At 43.0% G+C, this 19,881-nt stretch overlaps 1 protein-coding gene across 4 annotated transcripts in view; it reads left to right on the forward strand.

Annotated features, from left to right (window-relative positions):
* The first annotated feature begins 1,576 nt into the window (after positions 1-1,576).
* Positions 1,577-19,881, forward strand: part of LOC118389800 (cytoplasmic polyadenylation element-binding protein 4-like) — a 40,362-nt gene continuing 22,057 nt past the window's right edge. For all 4 annotated transcript variants that reach the window (XR_008147260.1, XM_035779658.2, XM_035779659.2 and 1 more), the window contains exons 1-2: positions 1,577-2,018; positions 4,029-5,183. Coding sequence is in view for 3 of the 4 variants with exons in the window: in XM_035779658.2 (XP_035635551.1) it covers positions 4,074-5,183 (1,110 nt within the window). In the remaining variant the exon portion in view is untranslated. The remainder of the gene's footprint in view (positions 2,019-4,028; positions 5,184-19,881) is intronic.

Here is a 19,881-nt window from a genome sequence, read left to right on the forward strand (position 1 = left end):
CACCAGAATAAGACCCTCCATATTTATTGGGAATTTGCATCAAGCACATTACCATGCACTTTCTCCACCCTGTGAAGTTCATTATTTCATCTGTAGGCTAGCCTAACAAACTACTGTACATGGTTTCCTGAGTCGTAGTGGGAGGACGCTAAGTTTACTTCGATATGATGGTTATTATATAAATATACAGTATACGCATAAAGGCGTTTCCACCAGCATTTCTCGCATAATTTTATTGACAGAAAAAGATTCCACCCATGTCAAATTAAGAAATGATCTGTTGGCATTTATAAAATGAAACCGAAACATCTTGTTTCCATGGCAGCTGTTGTGATAATGTTTTGTGAGGTATGACTTTACTTGGATAAAAACTGTGGATGGAACATGGTTAGTGAAAGCAAATAGAGTAACCTAACCAAAGGTAGTAACAGCAGACAAGAGGATAATTGAAATGGATTCAATAGGTTTGGTTGTTGGAAAAAAATGTAAGCTGCAAAATGTGACTTTTTGGCCTACCCTACCAAATACATATAGAAAACTAAGTTATAGACCTGTCATTCTCGTTGAAAGCAAGTATAAGAAGCAGTATATCTGTTATATGTGCACTATTTCTATGCTTCCCTTTCTTAAGTTTCATTTTTGCGTCTGTAACTTTTGGTTTTGTACACCGGCTTTAAAAATGATTTGCGTGCAAGTTTTTTTTATTTATCTTTTGATATTCTTTTTGCTTACAATTCTACACATTTTTACTTTTGAACTTTTTTTGCTTTTAAGCTCAACATCCATTATTTCATTTTTAAGCTAAAATATTATTTTTACATTTTCAACTGTTTACGATTTATTTTATTTTGAATTCAATACCCAAAGCATGAAATTGACACCATACTATAACCAGCATCTTGCCTTTCAAACCACTGAGAGATTTTCAGGAAGTTGCAGAATATATTTCCACCACACAAGCTCCCATGCATATCATCTGCAGTAATAGGGCTGCAACCAAGGCACATCACATTATCCTCAGTATTTGATGGTGAATATGTATATGAACACTGGAAGGAGCAAGCTCTCTTTTCCATGTTGAACATTGAGCTGTACTGGGGTGTTCATGCTATAGCTAATATATAACCTCTAGCCAAAAGCAAACAATAACAGTTAAGGATGATATGCATGAATGTAAGAATAAGGTAGGACTATGTCTATATTACAACTACAGCCTGTTCAACGCTATATTTTTGCTCAGAATCCATATCGTTCACATTTTAAACCTTTTGCAGGAGGCTTGACCTCTTAATAACTTACAAACGATAGGGAGGGAATGCAATTTCAGCTGTTTCTCTCTGATCTGAGCTCTCATGATTCGACCTTACTAGGCGGAGACTTGGCGTGAAGAGGATATACGCATATCACGTTAATTGACCTTAAAGGGCGGGCACATCTTTAAGGTGGGTGAGGCTACTGGTTTGTATGACCAATTATACGCCACTATCTCACGAGGTGTGGGTGGCTCCCAGTCATCCGTGGGAAGGTTTTAGAAGGGGGCGGAGCTCTACCCGGAAGTGTCTCGCGGCTGAGCACTCTGTCATTTGGCCACGGTCGGTTCTGAGGAGAGGGACAGCAACCGCAAAGAAACGCAGGAACAAGTCAGTTGGATAGAGAGAAGAAAGAAAATAATACAGAAATCCTTTAAACAATGAAACCGACCGAATAAGCCACTACAGTCAACTAGTATTGAATTCGTTTTAAACATTTAATTCAATGACATTTTTTTTTTTTAATACAAGCAAGGTTAGCGGTTCGCGAGAGAGAGCTGTGTCATTGAGCAGGCAGGACACGTCAGGAGACGAGAGAAAAGCTGGTTAGCCATAACTAGCTACTATATGAGCGAAAGCCATAAAAGTACCCTATCGCTTGTCATAAACTTGATTTTCACAATTTTATCAGACACATCGAGATTGCCGATTGACTACAGGACGGATCGAGACATCGCCTGGATCAAGGGTAACGTTAGCGACCAAAAGGTGAAAATTGATTTTATTGTCGATGTGTGTGCAACGTCGCTTTAGCCAGATTATTCATACACTACTATAGCTAGCTAGCATCTGTGACTACCGACTTTGTCATATCTGTTTAAGATTTTGCCTAAAACAAACTGTTGGGGGAAGTGCCTAATACAGATTAAGAGTAAATAAACCATCATTTTCTGGAATTAAAGGGTCGAATCCAAGCAACGGGATAGGCTTTGACAGCTGTCAGGCAAGCAAGGTCGCTTGTCTGTCAAGATTTCGTTCAAATGTATCTAGCTAATGTTAGCTGGCTAGCGTCATTTTCCAAATACTGTTGCATAAGACTATTGCAACTGGCAAGCTAACTTTAGTATGTTATCGACAAAATGCTAGCTAGTTAATTGGCCTTAGACATGTCACCACTGCAATCTCCTGTCGACTGTCCGATATACACTACATTGCCAAAATAGTGGATTCGACTATTTCAGCCACACCCCTTGCTGACAGGTACATAAAATCGAGCACCCATCCATGCAATCTCCATAGACAAATATTGACAGTATTGTGGCCAGTACTGCAGAGCTCAGTGACTTTAAACGTTGCATCGTCATAGGTTGACACCTCACCTGCTAGAGTGGCACCGCTCAACTATAAGTGCTGTTATTGTGAAGTGGAAACGACTAGGAGCAACAACGGCTGCGAAGTGGTAGGCCACACAAGCTCACATAACAGGACCGCCAAGTGCTGAAGCATGTAAAAGTAATCTGTCCTCGGTTGCAACACTCACTACCGAGTTCAAAACGGCCTCTGGGAGCAACGACAACACAAGAACTGTTCTTTGGGAACTTCTTCATGAAATGGGCTTCCATGGCTGAGCGGCCGCACACAAGCCTAAGATCACCATGCGCGCAATGCCAAGCGTCGGCTGGAGTGGTGTAAAGCTAGCTGCCATTGGACCCTGGAGCAGTGGAAACATGTTCTCTGGAGTGATGAATCACGCTATACCATCTGGAGGTCCGACAGATGAATCTGGGTTTGGCGGATGCCAGGAGAACGCTACCAGTCCTAATGCATAGTGCCAAATGTAAAGTTTGGTGGAGGAGGAATAATGGTCTGGGACTGTTTTTCATGGTTCAGCCTAGGCACTTAGTTCCAGTGGCAAGAAATCTTAACTCTACAGTATGCAATTACATTCTAGATGATTCTGTCCTTCCAATTTTGTGGCAACAGTTTGGGGAAGGCCCTTTCCTGTTTCAGCATGACAATGCCCCCATGCACAAAGCGAGGTACACACAGAAATGGTTTGTCAAGATCGGTGTGGAAGAACTAATCGCCCAACATCAGTGGCTGAATGGAAGCAAGTCCCCACAGGAATGTTCCAACATCTAGTAGAAAGCCTTCCCAGAAGAGTGTAGGCTGTTATTGCAGCAAAGGGGCGACCAACTCCATATTAATGCCCAAGATTTTGTAATAAGATGTTTGACGAGCATGTAGTGTAGCTTATCAGAAAACGTTAGCTAACTAGATAGTTAGACGAGTGTAGCATATTCTGTGGCAATGTAAAGATGGTGCTAGCTAACCAACTAGCTCGCATGCAATAAACCATTTAGCGACAACGTACAAGGTGGAACTGATGTGGCATCTGTCACGGTAGCAAGGTTATTATATCGGCAGCTATTCTCGACAGATAGCTTTAACTCATTCCATGAATTTGTGTCCATTAATACCTTAACCATAAGGTGAGAGGAGTTCCTAATGTATCAGTGACCTTAATTCATTAATTAGCTAAGTACAAGGGAGGAGTGTGAACCCGAGGCACTCGGTCCTCTGTGGAGTAAAAAAAAAAACCTTTGTTTTATTTATTTAACTGAATGAGTTTGCCACATGTGGACACATGGTTTCTAGCAGAAAAGGGTCTGACGTAGCTAGCTTTCAAAGTCCATTACACTGGTGACTGCCTAATTCTCAATTACAACCATTGAAATAATAACTTGTGTGTTTTTTTGTGTTTGCCCCTCTCTTTAGGACGTAAAGATCACGGGATAGCACATATTGTGTGGGGGAAAACAAATGGGGGATTACGGGTTTGGAGTCTTAGTGCAAAACAACACTGGCAACAAGTCTGCATTCCCAGTTAGAATTCACCCACATCTGCAACCTCCACATCATCATCAGAATGCGTCTCCAAGCCCTGCTGCTTTCATAAACAATACCACATCTGGTAATGGCAGTAGCAGTGGGTCGCCTTGGCTTTTTTCAGCCACAGCTGCCCACAGCAGCATGCAAGATGAAATTCTTGGGTCTGAAAAACCCAAAGCCCAGCAACAGGAAATGCAAGAAACGCAAGAAAAGCAGCAACTGTCCCCAGGCCACCAGGAGTCTGTAATCATATCTGAGTTAGAGAAGGCGAGGTCCGAGGAGAACAAGGTGGAGGGCAGCCCCTCAGAGGGTAGCAATGGAAAGGAGAAGCTGCGCCTCGAGTCCCCAGTACTGACAGGCTTCGACTACCAAGAGACATCGGGTCTTGGGGCTCCGGCCCAGTCCAGTACCTCCTCGTCCCTGACCGGCTTCAACAACTGGTCAGCGGCTATTTCCCAGACACCCTCCACCATCATCAACGAGGATGTCAGCTTCTTCAACCCAGCTGCATCTGCTAACAATGGGGCCCTCCTGTTCCAGAATTTCTCCCACCACACCAGCCCAGGCTTTGGGGGAAACTTCTCCCCCCAGATTGGACCCATCTCCCAGCACCATCCCCCACATCCACACTTTCAGCACCCACACAACCAACACCAACAGCATCGCAGGTCCCCGGCCAGCCCCCACCCTCCTCCCTTCCCCCATAGGAATGCTGCGTTCAGCCAGTTGCCGCATTTGTCCAATAATCTGAATAAACCCCCGTCACCTTGGGGTAGCTACCAAAGCCCTTCTCCTTCTCCCTCTTCTACCTCCTGGAGTCCCGGCGGGGGCTATGGTGGCTGGGGAGGCTCCCAGGGGCGTGAGTACCGTCGGGGCCTCAACGGAGGCATGACCCCACTGAACTCCATCTCCCCACTGAAGAAAACATTCCCCAACAACCACGTGCCGTCGCAGAAGTACTCCCGCACCAGCCCTGGGTTCAACCCCAAATCCTGGATGGACGAGAGTGTGAGCAGGAGTGACAACATCTTCCCCTTCCAGGTCAGTCAATAATTCCCACTGGTTTTATACAGTGTCTTCTAACTGTGTACTGATATTAGAGCCATTCAGCGAAAAATATATAATTGTACATAGAAAATATAATTGTGTGTACCCAAAGACCTTACTCTGCGTTACGTGATGAATTTGTCACGCTATTAGATGTTGGTCCTAATGCTTTAATTGCCAGAGGCCTCTTATGACTAGCGTAGCTGTACCACTGCAGTGATGTGTGCCACGTATATGACATACAGAAGCTATGACAGCATAGAAAATATCAGATCATTTTCTTCATCCAGAGAACACACTGTAGCGAAATAGATGGAACATCAATTACCTATCTTTCTGTGAAAGTGATTTTTAGGATTACAGGGCTATTAATAACCCGAGACTTCCGGTCTACACATCCTTTATAATGCCACCTCATTTATAATGCAATTTGAAATTTGATTGATGGCACACAATGAAGATGACTTGGATAACGGTAGAATGTGTTGGAAAACTCTGATAGGCTTGATGGAAAGGGCATGGAGATTATTTTATTGATCAAGCACAGGGGTGACAGCGTCTGGAGGGGGGGGAGGTAGAGGTGGGTGCAGGGGTTGGGCTAGTATACGTGCTGGAAGGCTTGATTTGAAGGCTCTGTGGACCCCCCCCCCCCAGAAGTGCTGATGCCATGATGCCACATCGACCATGTTAGATATAGCCTGACTGCTATGTTACTGTAGCACACAGCAGTGCTGTGCTCTTGTTGCTCAGGCTAGCTGGATTGTGGCACTCTGACCTCTAAATGCATTGGGGTTAGAGGGTGTGATTGGAGGTTAGCTTCCTGATGCAGGCTGTAATAACTGAAACACATTGTTTTTTAAATAATTAAGAAGCATTTTCTAATAATTAAGAAGCATTTTCTAGTCTATTTCAATGAGGGATGCTGAATATTCTCACATATCGGGTAAGGTTGGCCTGACAGGCAGCTCGAGATGTAGAAGAGTGTTCCATAGAGACTGTCGGAATGAAGTTGTGCTCTTTAAATCCATTGGAAATAAATCCTCTGCAACGGTCTCTATATCGAAGGTTTGAGTAGTGAAAGGCTATTGTCGTGTGACTGAACTGAGGTATCTGCCGTGGATCAAAATCCAATAGTAGGTTAGGCGTAGCTGTCCGGAACTGCTGTGGAATTATTACACAGATATTACATTGTATAATCATGCTTAGTCACGCTAGGATTAATCACATGGCTATTCTATTTTTGTTCTTTAAAAAAAAGATCTGTTCTATGTAACCTAATGATTACTTTTATTATATTGGCTAATTACATTAATACAGTGCCAGTCAAAGGATTGGACACACCTACTCATTCCAGGGGTTTCCTTTATTTCTACTATTTTCTACATTGTAGAATAATAGTGAAGACATCAGCACTATGAAATAACACATGGAATAATGTAGTAACCAAAAAAGTGTTAAATAAATCCAAATATATTTTATATTTGAGATTCTTCAAAGTAGCCACCCTTTGCCTTGATGACAGCTTTTCACAGTCTTGGCATTCTCTCAACCAGCTTCATGAGGTAGTCACCTGGAATGCATTTAAATTAACAGGTGTGCCTTGTTAAAAGTTAATTTGTGGAATTTATTTCCTTAATGCATTTGAGCCAATTAGTTGTGTTGTGACAAGGTAGGGGTGGTATAAAGACCAAGTCCATTTTATGGCAAGAACCGCACAAATAAGGAAAGAGAAATGCCAGTCCATCATTACTTTAAGACATGAAGGTCAGTCAATATTGAACATTTCAAGAACTTTGAAAGTTTCTTCAAGTGCAGTCACAAAAACCATCAAGCGCTATGATGAAACTGGCTCTCATGAGGACCGCCACAGGAAAGAAAGACCCAGAGTTCATTAGAGTTAACTGCACCTCAGATTGCAGCCCAAATAAATGCTTGAGAGTTAAATTAACCGACACATCTCAACATCAACTGTTCAGAAGAGACTGCGTGAATCAGGCCTTCATGGTCGGATTGCTACGAAGAAACCACTACTAAAGGACACCAATAAGAAACAGAGACTTGCTTATGCCAAGAAACACGAGCAATGGATATTAGACCGGTGGAAATCTGATGGTGTGGGGGTGCTTTGCTTTGCTGGTGACACTCAGTGATTTGTTTAGAATTCAAGGCACACTTAACCAGCTAGACTACCACAGCATCCCATCTGGTTTCCGCTTAGTGGGACTATCATTTGTTTTTCAACAGGACAATGATCCAAAACACACCTCCAGGCTGTGTAACACGGAACCCAAACTGGCTGCGCGCGTGCGCTATCGTGCATAAATGTATTTTGTCCCCCCACACCAAACGCGATCACGACACGCAGGTTAAAATATCAAAACAAACTCTGAACCAATTACATTAATTTGGGGACAGGTCGAAAAGCATTAAACATGAATGTCAATTTAGCTAGGTAGCTTGCACATGCTAGCTAATTTGTCCTATTTAGCTAGCTTGCTGTTGCTAGCTAATTTGTCCTATTTAGCTAGCTTGCTGTTGCTAGCTAATTTGTCTTGGGATATAAACATTGAGTTGTGATTTTACCTGAAATGCAAAAGGTCCTCTACTCCGACAATTAATCCACACACAAAACGGTCAACCAAATCATTTCTAGTCATCTCTCCTCCTTCCAGGCCTTTTCATCTTTGAACTTGTATGGTGATTAGCATCTGAACTTTCATAGTATTACAACGACTACCAGCAAAACGGTTAGTCTTTCAATCACCCACGTGGGTATAACCAATGAAGAGATGGCATGTGGGTACCTGCTTCTATAAACCAATGAGGGGATGGGAGAGGCAGGACTTGCACCGTGATCTGCGTCAGAAATAGGAATGACTTCTATTTTAGCCCTTGGCTACGCAGATGCGAGCAGTGTGGGTGCAATAATTGAATAACATGGATTTCTACATTTATTTTGCAACGCTCGAGCACGCGACGTGTCCGGTCTGATCATCATGTAAGGGCCATTTGACCAAGGAGAGTGATGGAGGGCTGCATCAGATGACCTGGCCTCCAAAATCACCTGACCACAACACAATTGAGATTGTTTGGGGTGAGTTGGACCTGCAGAGTGAAGGAAAAGCAGCCAACAAGTGCTCAGCATATGTGGGAACTCCTTCAAGACTGTTGGAAAAGCATTCCTCGTGAAGCTGGTTGAGAGAATGCCAAGAGTGCAAAGCTGTCATCAAGGCAAAGGGTGGCTACTTTGAAGAATCTCAAATATAAAATAATATTTTGACTTGTTTAACACTTTTTGGTTACTACATGATTTGTGTTGTTGTATTATTTCATAGTTTTTATGTCTTCACTATCCTACAATGTAGAAAATAGTAAAAATAAAGAAAAATCCTTGAGTAGGTGTCTAATCTTTTGACTGTTACCGTACATAATAAATAGGTTCCCTGTCTCTCTGTCCCTGAACATGCAATATTTTCAGCTTAACTTGGACAGTGATAATGAACACCCATTGATTGCATGACTCTTGTGACTGCCAGGCATGTCCAAATGGTTCTACATAGTTTCCATATCATCACGGAGAGAACAGGTGGGGGGGTTTGTGGTGTCCCTTTTGGAGTCATTTTTCTCCATATCCATTCCTAACCTTGTACCTGTTTTGAAGGGTATAATGCTTTTAGGCCAGGGGTCGGCAACAGGAGACCCCCCACACACACAAAAAATGTTTTAGAATTCTGTTTCTTGGTGAAAAAAAGACTTCAACATGTAACAGGAATTCAGCATAGAATAAATTGACTGTAGGAAATCTGTTCCCAAGCATTCCCATGAATACATTTTCATTTATTTAGTCAAGGTATAAAAAAACAAAAATCGTCCCCCGACCATCTGGTTTGACAAAACGTCCCGCAGCTGAATCTAGGTGCCTACCCCTGCTGTAGGCTATTTTGCATCTCGTTATTTAGCATAGCCTACATCCATCAAGCCTGCACAACATTGACATTGCTCAAGTAACATTGTGTAGAAATACCTTACTGTCTACAATACTTCGGCTTCATACTGTAGCAGCACCTTTTCATAGAAATCTTGGTTATGTTAGTCAACAGTGGCTGCCTGTTTAACTTATTTAAATGAGCTTTCACTGACTGTTTAGGTGTCTGCCTTGGGGAGTTAACACATTCAAGTGATGTGATACTGAGCTCTTAGTTTAATGGTGCTGGAAGTTTCCATAGGCCTGCTGTGTCTCAGCCAAGAATATCACATGTTCGGTGTGAAAGTAGAGGCTGTCTGATGGGGGGACTAGAGCAGGCGCTCCATGCAAGCCGACACAGGTGAGATGTTGATGATTAACCTGTGTCTCAGGGAGAAAATGAGAAGGGAGATGCTGCTCCCACTTGGGAGAACAAAAACCGGTTTATGAGAAAATGGCACTAAAAACAAAAGTGTTGCATAGAAAACAGACGGAATTATGGAATCCAGACAAATGTATTGAACTTAGTAGGAAATCCACAAAATGTATTGAATTTATTAGAAAATTCATCATAAGTTAATCATAAGACATGAAATATTATTATTATTATTAACTAAATGCATCAGTGATGATTTTTTTCCTGCAACTTTCTGAAACTAAACAGCAATGTTCTTGTGTGTGTGTGTGTGTGTGTGTGTGTGTGTGTGTGTGTTTGCTTGTGTGTGTGTGTTTGCTTGTGTGTGCGCGCGTTGATATCTACACTTTGTGTGGCCGTTAGCGATGATGCTAATGATAACGTTTCCCAAAAAGGTTTTCAATTAAATGCTAATTACAAAGACACAGTTTTTTTTAGGCCTACCAGACAGAATATCATGACTGTTTGCATCAATCCAGTGGGCATTTGTTTTGCCAGCTCTGCAATTACATGAGCACTACAGAAACTTGGCTAACCAAACAATGGCATTAAAGAGTAACTACACCCAAAAATATTTTTTTCCTCCCTCCCCCCCAGACTTCAAGTAGTCTGATGCGGTTTAAGCATTTTTGTGGACTCATCCAATGTTGTTTTTTTCAGAGCGATACAATGAATAAATGGGAAAAACGAAACGGAGATAACACAATCGGGCAAAAAATAAAACATTTTCTAGGGCCATAAAGAAGGACTCTTTATTTAGATGTGCTGCTGCTGATCAGAGCAGGACTGTACTGGGAGACCTAGCCTACATTTTTTTTTAAATTTAGCCATTATTTAACTAGGCAAGTCAGTTAATTAAGAACAAATTATTATTTACAATTATGGCCTACCTGGGTTAACTGCCTTGTTCAGGGGCAGATCAACAGATTTTTATCTTGTCAGCTCGGATTTTCGGTTACTGGCCCAACGCTCTAACCACTAGGCTACCTGCTGCCCCAAATGAACAAGGAGGCTGTTTGTTTTTCAGGCTAGGTCTCCTGTCTGTTTGTTTCTGTATTAGAGCATCTTTTGTCACTGGTTGCAGGTGCCATTGGCAAACAGTCATACGTTTCCTACAGTAGGTCCAGTGTCATCTCTCAGGGATCAGGGATGTTCTGATAATATAAAACATGGACAGGCCCCTGGTCCCTACTATAGGCTTACTGCCTTTGGGTACGGTACTAGAGCTCTGTTCTTAAGCCAAGCTCTCTGCACTGAGGCAGGGCCGGTCTTTCACTTTCTAAACCCCGGGCATCCTCTTAGCTCTGTGTAAGCTGCTCTACACACTTCCGTGACTGGGAGGGGATAGGGCCTACTGCTTGGTAACATGCCTGTGGATCAGGGGTTGGGCAGGCACTCAAAGGGCCACATTTAGCAATATAATGTATGTGGGAAATTGTTAGAGGTAGCCTACGGTTGTGATTTTTCTGGTTAACCTTTTTTAAACGAAGGACATATGTTTGCTTGCATTTATAACTGCTTCAAATCACAGTTGTTGTCATTAGGGCTGGGTGATATATCAAATGAATTCAAATGTTTTAGCACAATATTCCCGTAACCGAAACGGTTTCAATCCACTATTTGTATTTGAGGTTTGTTCCAACTGAATCAGTCATATGAACACACAAAGACATTGAGACATTATTTTACTGTAATAAAGGAGTAGTGAGAACCTTTTTATGTATCAACTCAAATTTCGCACAGAGCAGTCACTACTAAAATGTGGAGTATCAATTAAAATTCATTCTGGAAAATTAACTTATCAGTTTTTCACAAGCAGCATTTGAGGTACCATGTACCACTAGCAGCATTTTAGCCAAAAACTGTGATACTAGCTGTCTAGTCTGTGTTTTAGAAATGTGCAATTAGCATCAAAGATGGGTGCGTTTGTAAATTCAGAGCACTCTCGTTTGTGTGGTAGAGTGCAGAATAACTGATGAACACTCAACACCTGTTGAATATGGCTGGTGTCGGTAAGCGTCAGCAACATTTAAATTGTTGCCAGCAGCTCAGTTAGTCACCAACGTGAAAACAGCCTAACCACCTCTGCTAGGGTGAGTAAAATCAAATCAAATTTGTCACATACACATGGTTAGCAGATGTTAATGTGAGTGTAGCGAAATGCTTGTGCTTCTAGTTCCGACAATGCAGTAATAACCAACGAGTAATCTAACCTAACAATTCCAAAACTACTACCTTATCCACACAAGTGTAAAGGGATAAAGAATATGTACATAAAGATATCTGAATGAGTGATGGTACAGAACGGCATAGGCAAGATGCAGGAGATGGTATCGAGTACAGTATATACATATGAGATGAGTAATGTAGGGTATGTAAACAAAGTGGCATAGTTTAAAGTGGCTAGTGATGCATGCATTACATAAAGATGCAGTAGATGATATAGGGTACAGTATATACATATACATATGAGATGAGTAATGTAGGGTATGTAAACATTATATTAAGTAGCATTGTTTAAAGTGGCTAGTGATATATTTGACATCAATTGAGTTGAGTCAGTGTGTTGGCAGCAGCCACTCAATGTTAGTGGTGGCTGTTTAACAGTCTGATGGCCTTGAGCTCTGAGCTCGCTTTCTGGATGATAGCGGGGTGAACAGGCAGTGGCTCGGGTGGTTGTTGTCCTTGATGATCTTTATGGCCTTCCTGTGACATCGGGTGGTGTAGGTGTCTTGGAGTGCAGGTAGTTTGCCCCCGGTGATGCGTTGTGCAGACCTCACTACCCTCTGGAGAGCCTTTACGGATGTGGGCGGAGCAGTTGCCGTACCAGGCGGTTATACAGCCCGCCAGGATGCTCTCGATTGTGCATCTGTAGAAGTTTGTGAGTGCTTTTGGTGACAAGCCGAATTTCTTCAGCCTCCTGAAGTTGAAGAGGCGCTGCTGCGCCTTCTTCACGACGCTGTCTGTGTGGGTGGACCAATTCAGTTTGTCCGTGATGTGTACGCAGCGGAACTTAAAACTTACTACCCTCTCCACTACTGTCCCGTCGATGTGGCTAGGGGGGTGCTCCCTCTGCTGTTTCCTGAAGTCCACAATCATCTCCTTTGTTTTGTTGACGTTGAGTGTGAGGTTATTTTCCTGACACCACACTCCTCGGGACCTCACCTCCTCCCTGTAGGCCGTCTCGTCGTTGTTGGTAATCAAGCCTACGGTTGCGGGCCGTGTCAGTGGCACTGTATTGTCCTCAAAGCGGGCAAAAAAGTTATTTAGTCTGCCTGGGAGCAAGACATCCTGGTCAGTGACGGGGCTGGTTTTCTTTTTGTAATCTGTGATTGACTGTAGACCCTGCCACACCTCTTGTGTCTGAGCCGTTGAATTGTGACTTTACTTTGTCTCTATACTGATGCTCGCCGAATCAGCGTATTCGTCAATGTTGTTGTTGGACGCAATGCGGAACATATCCCAGTCCGCATGATCGAAGCAGTCTTGAAGCGTGGAATCAGATTGGTCGGACCAGCGTTGAACAGACCTGAGCGCGGGAGCTTCTTGTTTTAGTTCCTGTCTGTAGGCAGGAAGCAACAAAATGGAGTCATGGTCAGCTTTTCTGAGAGGAGGGCGGGGGAGGGCCTTATATGCGTCGCAGAAGTTAGAATAGCAATGATCCAAGGTTTTACCAGCCCTGGTTGCACAATCGATATGCTGATACAATTTAGGGAGTTTTCAGATTAGCATTGTTAACATCCCCAGCTACAATGAATGCAGCCTCAGGATATGTGGTTTCCAGTTTGCAAAGAGTCAAATAAAGTTTGTTTAGGGCCATCGATGTGTCTGTTTGGGGGGGAATATATACGGCTGTGATTATAATCGAAGAGAATACCCTTGGTAGATAATTGTTAAGGGAATGCGGACGACATTTGATCGTGAGGAATTCTAAGTCTGCATAGTTTCCTAGGAACGCGAAGCGAGGCAGCCATCTCTGTCGACGCCGGAAATATAATGGTCAGAGGGAAATGTTCTAATTTGTGTCGAAGTAGATAGAAAGCTAGCCAATTAGCTTGGGTGCTTGACTGCCGTTGTGAGGTCAGAACGCTCGGATCAACCCTACTCCCAGGTCACAGCGTCCAGTGTGCGCTCTGAACGCTCTGAGAGCGAAGTGCTCTGAATTTACGAATGGACAATCTGACAACGCTCTGAATTTACGAACACACCCTAAATAAGGAATTGCGAACTCGTTCTCATTCTGAGAAACAAGGTATGCCACTCGATTTCAACTGAACAGGCTAGCATACTGTTCAAACGTATGGAAATGGACAGAAGGGTGTGTTCATGACACCGCTTCTACCTTGTTAGCTAGGAAATATGTCCAAGTTGGCTGAACTTGAATTATAAAGATTAGCTGGCTACTCACTAGCAAGTGGGCTTGTGCTTGTGAGATTGTTTTCTATAATCAAATCAAAATGTATTAGTCACATGCGCTGAATACAACAGGTGGAGGTAGACCTTACAGTGAAATGCTTACTTACGAGCCCCTAACAAACAATGCAGTTAAAAATATATATGGATAAGATATAAAAGTAACAAGTAATTAAAGAGCAGCAGTGAAATAACAATAGTGAGACTATATACAGGGGTAGCGGTACAGAGTCAATGTGCGGGGGCACCGTTTAGTTGAGGTAATATGTATATGTAGGTAGAGTTATTAATGTGGCTATGCGTAGATGATAACAACAGAGTAGCAGCGGTGTAAAATAGGGGGCAATGCAAATATTCTGGGTAGCCATTTGATTAGGTGTTCAGGAGTCTTACGGCTTGGGGGTAGAAGCTGTTTAGAAGCCACCTGGACCTAGACTTGGCACTCCAGTACCACTTGCCGTGTGGTAGCAGAGAGAACAGTCTATGACTAGGGTGGTTGGAGTCTTTGACAATTTTCAGGGCCTTCCTCTGACACCGCCTGGTATAGAAGTCCTGGATGGCAGGAAGCTTGGCCCCAGTGATGTACTGGCAGTGCCTTATGGTCGGAGGCCGAGCAGTTGCCATACCAGGCAGTGACTTAAACCAGTAAGGATGCTCTCGATGGTGCGGTTTGGGGCATGTAAAACGTCTGCGTTCTGCTCTGGTACCATTTTACATTTTAAGGGATGCTTTGGGATTTTGCCATGGGATGCTTTGGGAATTTATCTATTTCCCCAGAGTCTGATGAACTAGTGGAAACCACTTATCTCTGTGTCCAGTATGGAGGAAGTTGGAGGTAGTTTTGCGAGCCAATGCTAACTAGCATAAGCACAATGACTGAAGTCTATGGGTATCTGCTAGCATGCTTTTTACTTGCAAAACTACATCGAACTTCCTTCATAGTGGACAGAGTCAAAAATGGTATCCACTTGTTCATCAGACTCTGGGGAAGTACATAAAGGGTCTCATTGCCAAAATCCCAATGTATTCCTTTAAGAATATGAAAGCAGCCTATGACGTCTGTTCGTTCATGATACGGCAGGATGTCTTATCAAAACAGAAAATATCAACCCCAAAAGTCTCATGTTCACATCACTGTGTGTATCAGTTGATGGTGTACTAATGGGAAGATGTTTTGGGATGTGTAGACTGACTGTTTGACTGACTAATGTGCTGAGGTTAGTATCAGACAGGGCTCTACACTGACCTTTTTTACAAGGAGCACATGATGAAAGATGAAAGAAGATGAAAGATTGACTAAGATGAAAGATTTAGGCACACAGAAAGAAGGAGCACAATGAAAAATATTTGAGATATTAAAGCTAGAATCCTTCAATTTTCTAGGCGCACTGGTGCTCTTAAATATAAATTATGGGTCACACAGCAAAAGATTTGGGTGTATATGCAAGTAAAATGGTCGCACTGTAGAGCCCTGTCAGATGTTGTCTTTTGTTCTATGGTTATAGTAACAAGCCTCATTCATTCATTCTCATTTAGCCCCCCATTTACAGCCAGCACACTTTCCCAGCTATTAAAATTTAGAGGGCATTAGCCAATTAGTCACGATCCTGATGGCGGTAAATGCCCCTTGAATAATGAAAGAATTGACCATCAGTGACAAGTGCACGACCGTGTTCTTATGTTCTCTAACCTTCTACCCTTGAATGGAGTTATGAAACAGGATGCGTACTGTGTGTTTTAACGAGCGGGAGAATGGGGGGGGACGGGGACGTGTCAGAAGTGTCACAGGCGTTTTAACTCCCAGTCTCTGATTAGGATCTGTTGCTGTTTTTAATGACTTTATCACCAAAGTAGATCTGTCTCCCCTGGGGAACCAGTCTGCACCCCTTGCTACCCCTCCCTCCCTAACCATGCTCTGGGGCTGGCTTCATGGGTTTGTGGGTGTTTTAATGTGGAAGCTTTGAAATGCCTTGACCAGCAACACAAAAATCAAGTGTCAGCTAAGCCCCCTTCCCTAGCTCCCTCCCTCCTTCCCTAGCTCTCCCCCCCCCTCCCCTAGCTCTCTCCCCTCCCCTAGCTCTCTCCCCCTCCCCTAGCTCTCCCCTCCCCTAGCTCTCCCCCCTCCCCTAGCTCTCTCCCCCTCCCCTAGCTCTCTCCCCCTCCCCTAGCTCTCTCCCCCTCCCCTAGCTCTCTCCCCCTCCCCTAGCTCTCTCCCCTCCCCTAGCTCTCTCCCCCTCCCCTAGCTCTCTCCCCCCTCCCCTAGCTCTCTCCCCCCTCCCCTAGCTCTCCCCCCTCCCCTAGCTCTCTCCCCCTCCCCTAGCTCCCTCCCCCTCCCCTAGCTCTCCCCCTCCCCTAGCTCTCTCCCCCCTCCCCTAGCTCTCCCCCCTCCCCTAGCTCTCCCCCCTCCCCTAGCTCTCTCCCCCCTCCCCTAGCTCCCTCCCCCTCCCCTAGCTCCCTCCCCTTCCCTTTCCATTATTTTAGCCGTGACATTGTAGATTAATGTTGTGGCAGAAACCCATGTTTCATCAAGGCCTGTTTTAGCAGTGTTCTTCACGTTGGATAGTTTGGCCTTAGCTTCTAGCTATACTCCCAAACACAGGCTCTCTGCCTGGAGCAAGTTGAAATACAAAATACTCCAGTTTGGTATTTCTGACTGTTTCTCGCTATTCTTTTGTCTCTTTATCAGGTGAAAACAATTTTCCCTCATAGTTAGGAATGTAATGAAATAATTCCCTATGTGCCACTCGCCTATTATTTAGCCTAAGCTTGACTTTTAAAAAAAATGTTCCTTAACCTGTTACTCCTACCCCCTACTTTTTCGAACATTCTGTTAAAAATCGCGCAACATTTCAGCGCCCTGCTGCTCATGCCAGGAATATAGTATATGCATATGATTAGTATGTGTGGATAGAAAACACTCAGACGTTTATAAAACTGGTTAAATCACGGCTGTGACTATAACAGAACGTGCGTTTCATCGAAAAGCGCAGGAAAATCTGATCACTGAAAATTGGAAAATATATCAATGCGCCACTTGCATGAATTGTCTATGGGAAAGCAAATTACCTGGAGCCGAGATTACAATTCCTACAGCTTCCACACGATGTCAACAGTCTTGTCATTTGCCTAGGCTTTGTTTCTTGGTCAAACGAAGAAGAGACAGCCGATTTCTTCAGGTCCCGGACCGGATATTTTGGTTGAGATTTACCCGGACATTATTTCCAGACGTACCCCTATAGAATATACATCGCCTCGTGATCAATTTGATCGCTTATTAACGTTTACTAATACCTAAAGTTGCATTACAAAAGTATTTCGAAGTGTTTTGTGAAAGTTTATCGTCAACTTTTTTAATTTAAAAAAATGACATTACGTTATAAGACACTATTTTTTTCAGTTTATCACAGTCTTCATAGATCGATATCTAGGCTATATATGGACCGATTTAATCGAAAAAAAGACCCAATAGTGATTATGGGACATCTAGGAGTGCCAACAAAGAAGATGGTCAAAGGTAATGAATGTTTTATATTTTATTTGTGCGGTTTGTGTAGCGCCGACTATGCTAATTATTTTGTTTACGTCCCCTGCGGGTCTTTTGGGGTGTTACATGCTATCAGATAATAGCTTCTCATGCTTTCAATACCCTGCATGTGTATTTTAATGAACGTTTGAGTTTTAACTAGTACTATTAGTATTTAGCGTATTGCATTTGCATTTCCAGATGTCTAGATGGGACGCCTGCGTGTCAGGCAAGAGGTTAAAGATTATTGTTGAGCTCAAGTACACCTTTGTGTGTGTACTTGAGGTGAACCAAACTTGTCATGTGAGGCTGTGAGAAGGAAAGAGTTGAACCTGCCTGTCCTTCAGTTCAACTGGCCAATGCTAACTAGCGTTAGCGCAATAACTGGAAGTCTACAGGTACAGTAGCATACGCTAGGATCTGACTCTGGCTAAGTAGAACAGCAGCACAATTGTCATAATCTCGCAGTATCCCTTTAATCGCTACGGTTGCCAATCCATTCAGATGCATAACTACTGCAACAGCAGCCATACTTGTGCGTCGTCATGATGCCGAACGGCATCTCATTACCTAGTACTTCACGTGGACCCTTTCTGTTTCGCCTCTTAGGATAGGGATAGGGTTATGTGCACACTGTTTTTTTTGTTGAGTATTTATTTTGTAATTAATTAAGAGTGTTTTTGTGTTAATCTCCTATTTGACTTCAAGTAGTTCACCTCTCAGTGGATTGTAGAAAATACATTCTAGGCTACTGCATCCCCCGCCTACTGGTGATTTGTGTGGTTGCCACTCCTAAGGTCATGGTTGTTAATTCAGTTAGTTTACTGCTCCATGGCCACCATTTTAACGCTTGTTTCCATTCCCACTGCTTAGCATTAGGGCTGGTCGACATGGCCACAATATCGTATCACAGTATTTTTCAAATCGTTGACTGTTTTATGTTTTTGAATAGTACAAGTTAAATGCTTTATGAGTAGTGTGTGACCCTACATACATTCTAAGTGATTTCAATGGGTCTCTCTCCATTCTGATGGTTTTATACTGGTTAATTCATCTTCAATCCAAAGTAATTGTCTGCATTTTCATCAATCTCATTTGTGATCCTTTCCTCACTGCCACGTAGAACTGCACGATATGGGCAAAAAAATCAAGGCCTTATTTTTAACAAAATGTTGCAATTACGATTTGACTTGAGATTTATTCAGATTCTATAGTTAGATGATAATAGTGGGCATTTTGAATACAGTGTTTTGATATGACAACGGATTAACATACCAGGGAGAAGTTATTGCAGCAGGGTAGGAACCAAAGTGTTGGTGAGTGTTTCCTAGGGGACCCTATAATCTTTGGCTACATTAAATATGTAGCTAACATATGCTTTGCCTATTCCTCTTTGATTTAGAAGATACTGTTTCACAAGCAGCATGCTGATTTAGGCCTATACCATCACTGGTATCAGGCTGTAGTTAGTTGCGTTTTCTATCACTCGGTATATTTATTAGCTAGCTCGGTAGCCAGCTAACTAGCAATTAGCATTATTGGCTAACATGACTTAGCCACAACTTGCTAAGAAAATACAAATGACCTGTTTGCAAATGTAAGAAACACAAGCTAATAGTGTAGTTATAGAACACTTGTGGATTATATTAAGAAGCAAAGTTAAAACAGCATGGTAGTCATCAATGTTGTTGCATGTTCTGCATTGACCATGCAGACTGAACGCAAGTGTCTTGTGGTCGAGCAACAAAAACATGCACTCGGTGAGTAAACAGGGGCCGGGGCTAGGTCTGGAGAGAGATGACTCAAGTAGCGGAGTAAACTATAAAAATGTACGTTACACACAGCTTATCACATTTAACAAAACAAACATTCAAATATCATTTATATAAGGTATAGTAAAACCCCAAACCGGTCTGTGCATCAATACTGGTATATCGTTTTTTTTCCCAACAACAAGCAGGACTCACACGATATTCTCCAAACACCCCACAGGGCAGACATCCCAATTATTCGCAAAAGGAAGCGACGCACAGGACGAAGAGCCGGATGCCTCGTCCGGACCCGTAGAAGGCGAGTAGAAAAGCTGCCGTTACCGTCCAATATTACTCACCAACGTGCAATCATTGGACAATAAACTAGACGAGGTACGATCACGAATATCCTACCAACGGGACATCAAAAACTGTAATATCCTATGTTTCACGGAATCGTGGCTGAATGACGACATGGATATTAAGCTAGCGGGATACACACTGCACCGTCAGGCTAGAACAGCACACTCCGGTAAGACGAGGGGGGGCGGTCTCTGCATATTTGTAAACAGCTAGTGCATGAAATCTAAGGAAGTCTCTAGATTTTGCTCTCCTGAAGTTGAGTA

Source organism: Oncorhynchus keta, chromosome 11 (genome assembly GCF_023373465.1).
Source record: "Oncorhynchus keta strain PuntledgeMale-10-30-2019 chromosome 11, Oket_V2, whole genome shotgun sequence".
In the NCBI taxonomy this organism is placed as follows: domain Eukaryota; kingdom Metazoa; phylum Chordata; class Actinopteri; order Salmoniformes; family Salmonidae; genus Oncorhynchus; species Oncorhynchus keta.